The sequence below is a fragment of the Physeter macrocephalus genome, chromosome 9, assembly GCF_002837175.3.
Source record: "Physeter macrocephalus isolate SW-GA chromosome 9, ASM283717v5, whole genome shotgun sequence".
NCBI lineage: Eukaryota > Metazoa > Chordata > Mammalia > Artiodactyla > Physeteridae > Physeter > Physeter macrocephalus.
The window spans coordinates 25,856,923-25,869,258 of NC_041222.1; the positions used below are offsets into that span (position 1 = coordinate 25,856,923).

A 12,336-nucleotide genomic window follows, 5' to 3' on the forward strand; every position below is an offset into this window, starting at 1 on the left:
AGTAGTAATCTGGAAGATGCTAGCCTTCCATCCTGAGGCAATATTACTGTGCCCAGGGCCCCTCAGGCTAGGTCAGCGCCAGTGGCTGTCTTCTCTCTGTGGACTCGCTGGCTTCCTCTAGCCCTGCCCACGCTGCTGTCTGTCCTCCTTCCATCTAGGGGTACAATGCAGCCAGGCAGTGTCACAACTTCTCCTCCCTCCCACCCCACACATCCCAAAGGCTTTCTGAGTCTGTCTGAAAGGAACTCAACTGAGTATGACCCTCCCTGGGCATCCAACTGGGTTAAACACACAGAAAACGGTCCCACCAGCAAACTGGTTTGGGTAAAATGCTGCATTGCCAGAGTCTCCCTTAGAGGGTCCCAGTAAATACAGTTGTCTAGCTATTTTACAGTGTTTCCCACACTTATTCTACTCAGAACCCTTATTTATTTGGGGAAGTGGCTTTGATTCTAAATTAATGAGGAACCCCCTTCCCACAATGTGTGCCCACAGAACCCCCTTTCCACATCATGTCCCATGAGAAATTTGGGGGCCCGCTGATCTGAGGGGTAACAGAAACGACAGGAGTGGAGCTGGGATTTTTCTAGAGCTGCTTCCACTCCCCTTGGTTTCTGGATCCATGGTGATGAGCTGGGGAGAACAGGGGTGCTGGAAAGCTGCCCAGGGTGAGGAAATGATGAGGGGGGAAGCACGGAGCCATAAAGGCTGGGCCTGCCCTCAGCCCAGTGGCCCTGTCAGAGTGCACCACGACGCAGGCAGGGGGTGCCCTGTGGCAGGGGTGGTGGAGGAGAGAAGGCACCGTGGAGGCAGGCGCTGGGAGGGAAGGGCAGCTCCGCCGGAATGGGTCTCCAGGGGCCCCCTCTATGTCACGGCTCCCATTTGCTTTCTCTGCAGAACCCTCCATTTTGACCAAAGACACTCTGCTCATTTCAGTCGAGTTCCACATGCCTCCGTGCAGTTTTGACCGTGTGCCCTGGCAGTTTCCTTGATCTTCATAAACTTCGTTCCACCATGCCTTAACCTTTCGTCAGCACACAAAGAATGCCCTAGGACAGCACACAGAGTGGAGAAAATCGGCACTCAATAGATGCCTACTGTCCATGAGGAAGTTTGGGTGGGTAAATACTCAGAGATACTTGCCAGGTAAACACAGAACAAGGAAGCAACCCACCTCCAACAGCCGGGTAGACAGGACTTGCTGGTTCGGCAAAGGGACCTGGCCGGCAAAGCAAATTAACTCTTGCAAAGGCTCTTAAGAATGCATTTCTCCTTACTGCCTATGCCCAGGTCAGTCAGGAGACCAGTGGGGAACAAACGGCATTCTTAGCAGAGAGGAGCCTCCCTGCCCCGTTAGTGTGAAGCAGAGAAAAGGGTTCTAAGCAACAGAACAGCTGTCATTCAGTGGGTGCAGATCTTGCACCTCCTAGACTCACCTCACTGGGTCCTCACCGCAGCCTCTGGGGTGGGCATCTTGATTACCCCGCTTTTATAGATTGGACACGTGTGGCTCAAAGAGGCTACATGACCAGCCCAAGCCCATCGAGCAAGTGCTAGTACCAGGACCTGAACTCAGAGGGTGGCCGCAGAGCACGCATTTATACACCAAAGAGAAGTGCTTCCTGGGAAACCAAGAGGGTACCTGCGGAGAGTCAGCCCCAGCTACCAACACCCAGGCAGGCTCCTCTCCTTCTCCCACCTGCTCCTGATTCCCACCTCGAAGCCACCAGAGAGTGAAAGACCTAAAGAAGTGACTTCCTAAGCAGATGCAAGGAGATGCACCCCCTTCAGAGTCCACATCTGGGAGCTCCGGTGCCTGGAAACGTGGACTGAACAGGAAAGTTCTCATCCCAGATCCAAGTCACCTTAGTGACACTATCTCTGATTCTATGCTGGCTCAGGACAACAGAGCAGGGAGAGCCTTTAGAGAGCAGCTTGTTCACACACAAAAGGAAATGGAGGCCCAGAGCAGGGAAGGGACTCTTCCAAGCTCACACTGAGATGAACTCAGAGCAGAGCAGGGCAAGGACCTGGATGTCCTGATCCTCAGCCCAGGCTGTTTCCTGAACTGTAACTAACATCGCTAAGCGCTGGCTGTGTGCTGCGCTTTACATGGGTGATCACATTTAATCCTCACAACAACCCTACGAGATGGGTTCAGCTGAAGAAACAGAAGCACAAAGAAGGTACATAACCTCCACCTGGACTCACCAGGAATGACAGGCAAAACCATATTCAAACTCAAAATGTGACCCTGGAGTCTGTACACTTAACCACGGGCCCATCCAGCCAGAGTCTGCGCTAGAGAGCACTCTTAGTACTGAGGACTCTACTGAGTTTCTGTTTATGCAGGTTCTACCTATTCATATTTACTGAATTAAAATATTTTAAGGGACTTTCCTGGTGGCGCAGTGGTTAAGAACCCGCCTGCCAATGCAGGGGACATGCATTGGAACCCTGGTCCGGGAAGATCCCACACGCTGCGAAGCAACTAAGCCCGTGCGCCACAACTATGGAGCCTGCACTCTAGACCCGCGAGCCACAACTACTGAAGTCTGTGCACCTAGAGCCCGTGCTCTGCAACAAGAGAAGCCATCGCAATGAGAAGCCCACGTGCAGCAACGAAGACCCAACGCAACCAAAAAAAAAAATTTTTTTTTAAACTGAGGATTTTTTTTTATATTTTAAACTTTTTATTTTGAGATAATTATAGCTTCACATGCAGCTGTAAGAAATAATACAGAAAGAACCTATGTACACTTAACACAGTTCCCCCCAATGGTAACATCTGGCAAAACTACAGTGTAATATCACAACTGGGAGGTTAAGGTTGATAGAGCCCACTGATCTCATTCAGATTTCACCATTTTCACATGTACCCATCTGAGTGTGCTTGTATCTAATTCTCTGCAATTTTACCATGTGCCCAGACTCACGCGGACCACCACCACAGTCCGATACGGAGTTATGCCACCACTACAAGGCTCCCTTCATGTTACCCCTCTATAGCCACATCAACCTCCAACCCCTCCCCCTCCCTAACTCCTGACAACCACTAATCTGCTCTCCAGCTCTATAATTCTGTTATTCCGAGAATGTTAAATAAGCAGAGCCGTACGGTATGCAACCTTCTGAGAGAAGCTTTTTCACTCAGCACAATATCCCTGAGATCCATCCAAGCTGTGGCAGCTATCAGTTTTCACTCCTTTTTATTGCTGAGTAGTATTCCGTGGTGTGGATACACTACAGTTTATTTAATGATTCACCCCCTAAAGAAAGTTTGGGTTCTAGTTTGGGGCTACCACGAATAAAATTGCTATGGAGACTCATATACAGATTTTTGGGTGAACATAGGTTTTCATTTCTTTGGGGATAAATTACCAAATGACAATTGGTGGGTCACATGATGAGCACATGTCTAGTTTTATAAGAAACTACCAGTACACTTCAAGTGGGTGAATTGTACAGTATGTGAATTATATCTTGATAAAGTTGTTTTTAAAAAAAGAAAGAATTTTCTAGAATGTACAATTCTACATTCCCACCAGCAATGCATGAGAGGTCCATTTTCTCTGCATCCTTGCCACAATTTGCTGTTATCATCACTTTTTTTTTTAAGATTTAATTTTATTTATTTTTGGCTACGTTGGGTCTTCGTTGCTGCGCGTGGGCTTTCTCTAGTTGTGGTGAGCAGGGGCTACTCTTGGTTGCGGTGCTCTGGCTTCTCCTTGCGGTGGCTTCTCTTTCTGTAGAGCACCGGCTCTAGGCGCACGTGGGCTTCAGTAGTTGTGGCGTGCGGGCTTAGTTCCACGGCATGTGGGATCTTCCCGGACCAAAGATCGAACCCGTGTCCCCTGCATTAGCAGGCGGACTCCTGTCCATTGCGCCACCAGGGAAGTTCCATCACTTTTTATTTTAGCCTTTAGCCATACTGATAGTTGTGCAGTGATATCACATTGTGGTTTAAAACTGAGAAATGTTTAAATTACAAGAATAGACAAGCATAAAAGAAAAAACTAAAAAACTGGACATCATCAAAATTAAAGATGTTCGTGCTTCAAAGGACACCATCAAGAAGTGAAAAGATACCCCACAGAATGGGAAAATTTTTTGCAAATCATGTTTCTGATTAGGGACTTGTATCAGGAATATGTAAAGATAAATAACCCAATTTAAAAACTGGCAAAGGATCTGAATAGATATTCCTCCAAAGAAGACACACAAATGACCAATATGCATATGAAAAGATGCTCAACATCATTAGCCATCAGATAAATGCAAGTCAAAACCACAATAAGATATCACTTCACACTCACTAGGATGTCCAGAATCAGAAAGACATGTAATAACATATGTTGGTGAGGATGTAGAGAAATTGGAACCCTCATACATTGCTGGTGGGAATGTAAAATGGTGCAGCCACTTTGAAAAACAGTCTGGCAGTTTCTCGAAAAAAATTAAACATGAGTTACCGTATATACACCCAAGAGAAATGAAAATATGTTCATATAAAACATGTACATGGATGTTTGTGACAGCATTGCTCATACTATTCATACTAGCCAAAAAGTGGAAACAATCCCAATGTGCATCAACTGAGAGAGATGTGGATAAATAAAATGTAGTCTATCCATAAAATTGAATGGTATTCAGCAACAAAAAGGAATGAAATACTGACACATGCTACCACATAGATGAACCTTGAAAAAATGTTACCATGTGAAAGAAGCCAGACACAAAGGACCACATATTGTCTGATTCTATTTACATGCAATGTCCAAAATAGGCAAAACTATAGAGATAGACAGGAGATTAGAGGTTGCCTAGGGTTGGGAGAATTGAGGGAATTGAGCAATGACTGCTAATGGGTAGAGTTCTTCCTCTTGGGGTGATAAAAATGTTCTAAAATTGATTGTGGTGATGGTCGCACAACTCTGTGAATATACTAAAAACCACTGAATTGTGCAATTTAATTGAGTGAACTGTATAGTATGTCAAAAAAGCTGTTAATTAAACACTGGGAAACCAAAAAATTCGTTTGACTTGCTCTATTGATATATTCACTTTATTGAGGTGGTCTGGAATTGAACCAGCAATATCTTCGAGGTATGCCTGAATGCTTATTCCAAAGACAGTACTAGGGATCCAAAATACTTCTGTACAGTTCCTTGGAAATTCTCTCCAGAGCCTGTTAATGGGCCCTGCAAAAACTAATCTGCCTCAAAATGAACCTCCAGGGACTTCCCTGGTAGTCCAGTGGTTAAGACTCTGTGCTTCCACTTCAGGGGGCACGGGTTTGATCCCTGGTTGGGGAACTAAGATCCCGCATGCCGAGAGGTGTGGCCAAAAATTAAAAACAAAAAAACCCACGAATCTGCCTCATTACTGACCCGTTACCAAGTCGGTCAGATCAAAAGTTTCACCCAGGAATTTTAAGTCTATTCACATTTGACCCAAGAACAATCAGTAGTTTCTTAAACCCAAACCAGCCCTCTCCAAGGACTAGGATTTAGCTGTCCCTGAGTGAATGAGTCCTACAGGCAGTTACCAAAGAGCAATCCCCAAAGGTTCTGAACCCACAGTACACGAAACAAGCACGGAATGAAAACTGTCATTTCTTGGGCATGACCTTCTTCCTATCAAGCTATTTCCTAAGCATGGACTATGGCTCAACACTGTGCCAGCACCTGGGTTCATGGTGGTGTCTATGCTCCTCAGGTCAAGCCTACCTCCTGGGTATTTTTACTTTTATTTATTTATTTTTAAAATAAATAAATTTATTTATTTATTTTTGGCTGCATTGGGTCTTCGCTGGTGCACGCGGGCTTTCTCTAGTTGTGGCGAACATGTGCTACGCTTTGTTGCGGTGTGCGGGCTTCTCATTGTGGTGGCTTCTCTTGTTGCAGAGCACTGGCTCTAGGCACGTGGACTTCAGTAGTTGTGGCATGCAGGCTCGGTAGTTGTGGCTCGCAGGCTCTAGAGCGCAGGATCAGTAGTTGTGGCGCATGGGCTTAGTTGCTCTGCGGCATGTGGGATCTTCCCGGACCAAGGCTCGAACCCGTATCCCCTGCATTGGCAGGCGGATTCTTAACCACTGCGCCACCAGGGAAGTCCACTTCTGGGTATTTTTAATCCACCCCCTTGCCCTTTACCTATGAGGAAACAGGCCCGAGAGATGCAAGAAGAGTATGGTCAAGAGGGCAGGCTCTGGAGTCGCCTAGGTTGGCATCAGCCTCTGCTGATCAACAGCTACTGACAGCTAACCCGCTCCGTGCTCTAGCATCCTCATCTGTAAAGTGGGAATAATAACTGTCCTATCTCAAGGGGTTGTTAAGAGGAGTAAATGAGCTGATACATTTAAAATACCTAGCACAGAACCTGGCAGATCATAAACACTCAAGAAACGTTGAAGATTCTTACTTTTAATCACTCAGCTAGCTAATAGCAAGACCAGAAAAAAAACCCAAGACTTTCAGATCCCAAAGCCCACAATCTTTTTTGCCTAACATTTTTGATTTACAGATCCTTTAAGGATCTGATAAAAGCCATCAACCCTCTCTTTTGTTTGGCTCACTTATTTACTTATTCACTCAACAAACATCTCCCAAGCACCTATGACGTGCCAGGCACTGGGGATGCTGTGGGGTTAATAGCCTGGTGGAAAGGAGCAATAGTTAGCGGTAATTATGGAAGTAAAGAAAACCGGGAGACAGGACTTCCCTGGTGGTGCAGTGGTTGGGAGTCTGTCAGCCAATGCAGGGGACATGGGTTCGAGCCCTGGTCCGGGAAGATCCCACATGCCGCGGAGCAACTAAGCCCGTGAGCCACAACTACTGAGCCTGTACTCTGGGGCCTGCGAGCCACAACTACTGAAGCCCGTGCCCCTAGAGCCCGTGCTCTGCAACAAGAGAAGCCACCGCAATGAGAGCGAAGAGTAGCCCCTGCTCACTGCAACTAGAGAAAGCCCGCACGCAGCAACGAAGACCCAATGCAGCCAAAAACAAATAAATTAATTAATTTTTTAAAAAAGAAAACCAGGAGAACACAACAGAAGGAGGGAACTGAACCAAGCAGGGGCACAGGAAGAATTTCCTGAGGAGGTACTATTTAAGATGGGATCAGAAAAATGCCCAGTAACCACTTTAGATAGGTTTTCCTAAAAATATGCCCCCTTTTCCCCAGGGCATCTCTTGGGCCCAAAGACTCTCCAGCCACCAACATCGAGAGTGGTGAAGAGCAGGGGGGAAGCCCAAAGACTCTCCTGAGCTTTGGGAAGCCACACACACCTGGACGGACGGCCAGGTGGCAGCTGAGGGACTGCAGAAAGCACACTGCACTAGGCGTCAGATCTGCCCTCAAGACCCATTTCGCAGCTGTGTGACACTGTACAAACTTCCTGGCCCCTCTGAGTCTCCATTTCTTCATCTGCAAAATGGGGCATAGTAGGGATAAGATATATTACTGTAAGCGGGCTACGGAACTGAAGCCTGGACTTGTCAAGTTTCACAGACACCTAGGTTCTCTGCTTCCCCCCCCTTTTTAAACTACCAATGGTTTAGGCTAGAGTTCTGTTTCTTTTGTCTCAATTTACAGACATATCTTAGGGTTGGAATAGTGACACAAAAGGTCAGAGGCCTAGAGAAGGAACTGGGCTCCCTTCAAATATTCTAGTTGACTAAAAGAATCCTAACTGTTTCAAGAGCCTTTAAAATGTTTCATCTAATGATCCATTTCTGCAAAGCTATCCTAAGGAAACAATTCAAAACACAGAAAGAAGATGGTCATCTCAGCATTATTTAGAAGCACAAAAAACTGAAAGTAAAAACATAACCTCATGTTCAAACATAAAGAAATGGTTACATACATTATAAATCCTCAAAAGAAATACTACACTGCCATTAATAACTTTCAGCACAAGATATGGAGAGTTACATGTCAATTATATCTCAATAAAGCTGAGAAAAAAAAAACAAGATATAGGTAAAAGCTGTGGATAATGTTAACTGGGAAAAGCATGCACGGAACTAAACATTCACAAATATAACAACTAGGCAATAAAATATGCATATAAAACAACTTCAGGAGGAAATATATAAAGAGAGCTGCCAGGGACTTCCCTGGTGGCGCAGTGGTTAAGAAACTGCCTGCCAATGCAGGGGACATGGGTTCCAGCCCTGGTCCGGGAAGAACCCACATGCCACGGAGCAACTAAGCCCATGAGCCACAACTACTGAGCCTGCGCTCTAGAGCCCGCGAGCCACAACTACTGAGCCCATGTGCCACAACTTCTGAAGCCCGCGTGCCTAGAGCCAGTGCTCCGCAACAAGAGAAGCCACTGCAATGTGAAGCCCGCGCACTGCAACGAAGAGTAGCCACCGCTCGCCACAACTAGAGAAAGCCTGTGCACGGCAACAAAGACCCAACGCAGCCAAAAATAAATACATTAATTAATTGATTAAAAAAAAAAGAGCTGCCATATAGAGATTATGGGTCAGTTTTTCTCCCTTTTTTTCTGTTTTCTAAACTTTCTGTGACATTGTATAATTTTTATAATTAAAAAAAAATTTATATTTGAAAAAAAGAGCACATAAAGGAGTCTTGAGGCAGGTCACAGAGCAGATGGGACCCAAGACCTGGCACCAGCTGGACTCTTCCAGTATGTCAGCATGGCCATCCTGTGTGCCACTGCCTTCTGAATGATGCAATGCCACCTCACCCAGATAAGCCACGGCCACTCAGCGACGGGAGGACTCCTGTCAGAACTGAGGTTTCCTGAGTCCAGGCCACTTTCCACTGGGAGAAAACTGGCCCAGTGGGGCATCTCCCACAGGCTTGAGGGACTCTGGGGTTCCAGGGTGGCTGCCCCCTACTCCCAGAGACAGCCTGCTTTGAAAACTATGGTTCTCTGTGTCTCTGGGCCTCGGATCCCCCTGGCCTCCTGTTTCGTTGGGCATTTACCTTGTTAATGCTATGGGGAACTCTAGGTCCAGAAAGCACGAAAAAGTCTAAAGTGAGAAAGGGCTGGAGCTGGCTCTAAGCCAAAGCCACAGGGCTAACTGATGTCCCCGAGGTCTGCTAAAATGGCAAATAACAGTGTGGCAGAGGGCTCACCTCATCCATGCCGGAGGCAGTGAAGAAGATGCCAACCTCCTCGGCATATTTCTGCAGCTCCTTGTACTGGGCGTGGCTGAATTCCAGGTGGCGTTTGTGCTCCCCATACGTCTTCCCCCAGGAATGCTTCGAAGTATACGGCCTCTCCAAGGCTTTCCGATTAAACTTATACTCCAGCTCACTCTTCTGGAACTTGGCACAGTCAGCGCCACACTCCTGCAACACACATTAGGGCTCCTTTAATGACCCGGCACGGATTCTGAGAGACAAGAGAAGTGTTGGGGCAACTGCTATGAAATTATTATCTTTAAAAATAACATAAGGGCTTCCCTGGTGGCGCAGTGGTTGAGAGTCCACCTGCTGATGCAGGGGACACGGGTTCGTGCCGCCGTCCGGGAAGATCCCACATGCCGCGGAGCGACTGGGCCCGTGAGCCATGGCCGCTGAGCCTGCGCGTCCGGAGCCTGTGCTCCGCAACGGGAGAGGCCACAGCAGTGAGAGGCCCGCGTACCGCAAAAAAAAAAAAATAATAATAATAACATCAATTGACAGACGCATTAAGAACTCCCAAAGAAGAGAAACAGGAAAAGCAAGGAAGTCTCAAAGGAATAAAAGGGTGGGGATGGGGGTTCTGCTCTATTTTTCCCTCTTAAAATGTAAAAAAAAAAAAAAAGGGGGCTACTTTGTTTTGCATTATAATATTAAAAATAACTAATCAAACAGTCAAAGAAGATTTTAAGTTGTGTAACTCGGCAGAGGATATGAGAACTAGGCCAGAATTTAGGGGAAAACGTCAGAATCTGACTTAACTCTGACTCTTGGATAAGTCACGTCCTATCTCTGGACTCAGTTTCTCCATCTATACAAATGGCCGTTTGGACTAGCTCTAGGACCTGTAACTTGCTGAGGAGCCCCTGATGGGGGTGGGAAACAAAGGAACAACTGTGTTTTTAGCTGTTCTGCACATGTGCTTTTCTGCATGGCATCTTGTTTGAACAAGAGGTTCTGGGGCAAAAGCAAGCAAACTTACAAATGCCCCAGCTTTACTTAACAGAAGCTATAATATAAAAGCTGGATTGTCTGACTATAAAAGCTATAATTTTATTGCCAGTCAGCCTCCAATCTTTCAAAATTGTTTTTTAAAACCACTCAACAGATAGATTAAGGAAAGCTCTCTAAAGTCTCAGCTCGCTGACATTTCTGTAGACACAGAGGTGTTCATGCTGCTGGAAACCTCAGCTCCAGAAATGCCTGTGCCGAGAGTGCTGCTTCCACTCCTGGAAAAATCAAAAGATGGCACAGTCAGGACTTGATGCTGGACAGAAGTTCAGAGAACATTAGACCTGAAAGTGACCTTGGGCAACAGAGTCCTCATTGTCTAGATGAAGATCCCAAGGCCTAGAGTGACCTGACCAAAGCTGCACAGTGAGTCTCTGGCAGAGCTGGCCAGAGGGCTTTCCTGAAGGCCGCAGAACATGATCTTCACAGAGCACTGCTTCCTTCCCTTTGCTTCTCACCTCTGTCTGAAGAAGTAGACTTACCCTCAAGAAGTTAAAAAGCTTGTCTCCACCTAGGTAAGTAGTAAAGTGAAGTGAAGTAAAACAGCAGAAAGTACTAATGATAAGAGATAAGATAAAGTTCTACCACATTCCACATGACAGCAGTTGTATGGGGAGGACAGCAGGTTCCTCCTCTTCTTTTCTCAGCTTCTTTCCTAAATATGAAAAATTTCTTTATCTGTTTAATGCTATGGTCAACTCTTGGTTCAGAAAACACAACCACTGTCACTATTTTACCATAATGCTGATGGTTTCTTTGCTCAAGCTTTTATTGCCTCTCTACTGGCAAAAAGCAAGCTACAGAATGAGCCAAGGTGTGATGTGCCCTCTGCATCAAAATTTGAGAGTTAAAAGTATATTCAGGGCTTCCCTGGTGGCGCAGTGGTTGCGAGTCCGCCTGCCGATGCAGGGGACACGGGTTCGTGCCCCGGTCTGGGAGGATCCCACATGCCGCGGAGTGGCTAGGCCCATAAGCCATGGCCGCTGAGCCTGTGTGTCCGGAGCCTGTGCTCCGCAATGGGAGAGGCCCGCATATCACAAAAAGAAAAAAAAAAAAAAAAAAAAAAAAAGTATATTTAATCAGCAAATTTCTAATTGTAACACAGTTATATTTTTATACATATTATATAATTATAATAACATTTTGTTGTAATAAAATAAAAAAAATTGGGTGAACAAAGAAAAGAACAAAGGGTGTCACTCATCATCCAATTATACAAAGGCTTAAGTTGCAACTCACTGTAGTCACCCATAGAGAGTGAGTCCTTAGAGGAACTCAGGATAGAAAAAACAGGATGAGGGATTCTGAGCTTTGGATAAAAAGCCCCCAGAGGAGCTTCTGGGTTGGTGAACACGTGGAGGTGCTGGGAGAGTGGTATGCCTGGAGAAGTCATGGGAAGTCTGCTCCCATTCCCCGTGCCTTGCCCTATGCATCCCTTTCATCTGGCTGTTCCTGAGTTCTATCATTTTATGATCCACTGCGGATCTACTGTGTGGCTAACAGGGTCTTGGTGCTCCAGCTGGGTGTCAGGCCTGAGCCTCTGAGGTGGGAGAGCCGAGTTCAGGACATTGGTCCACCAGAGACCTCCCGCTCCACGTAATATCAAACGGTGAAAGCTCTCTCAGAGATCTCCATCTCAACGCTAAGACCCAGCTCCACTTAACGACCAACAGACTCCAGTGCTTGAAGCCCTATGCCAAACAACTAGCAAGACAGTAACACAACCCCACCCATTAGCAGAGAGGCTGCCTAAAGTCATACTAAGTTCACAGATACCCCAAAACACACCACCAGATGCGGTCCTGACCACCAGAAATACAAGATCCAGCCTCACCCACCAGAACACAGGCACCAGTCCCCTCCACCAGGAAGCCTACACAACCCACTGAACCAAACTTATCCATTGAGGGCAAACACCAAAAACAACAGGAACTACAAACCTGCAGCCTGCGAAAAGAAGACCCCAAACACAGTAAGTTAAGCAAAAATGAGAAGACAGAGAAACACACAGCAGATGAAGGAGCGAGGTAAAAACCCACTAGACCAAACAAATGAAGAGGAAATAGGCAGTCTACCTGAAAAACAATTCAGAGTAATGATAGTAAACATGATCCAAAATCTTGGAAATAGAATGGAGAAAATACAAGAAACGTTTAACAAGGACCT

At 46.2% G+C, this 12,336-nt stretch overlaps 1 protein-coding gene across 1 annotated transcript in view; it reads right to left on the reverse strand.

The window, feature by feature from the left end:
- The window catches only part of NANS (N-acetylneuraminate synthase), a 32,427-nt gene that overhangs the window by 8,862 nt on the left and 11,229 nt on the right, over nt 1-12,336 (reverse strand). Inside the window, exon 2 of the mRNA XM_024126529.2 lies at nt 9,112-9,327. Coding sequence (XP_023982297.1) covers nt 9,112-9,327 — 216 coding nt within the window. The remainder of the gene's footprint in view (nt 1-9,111; nt 9,328-12,336) is intronic.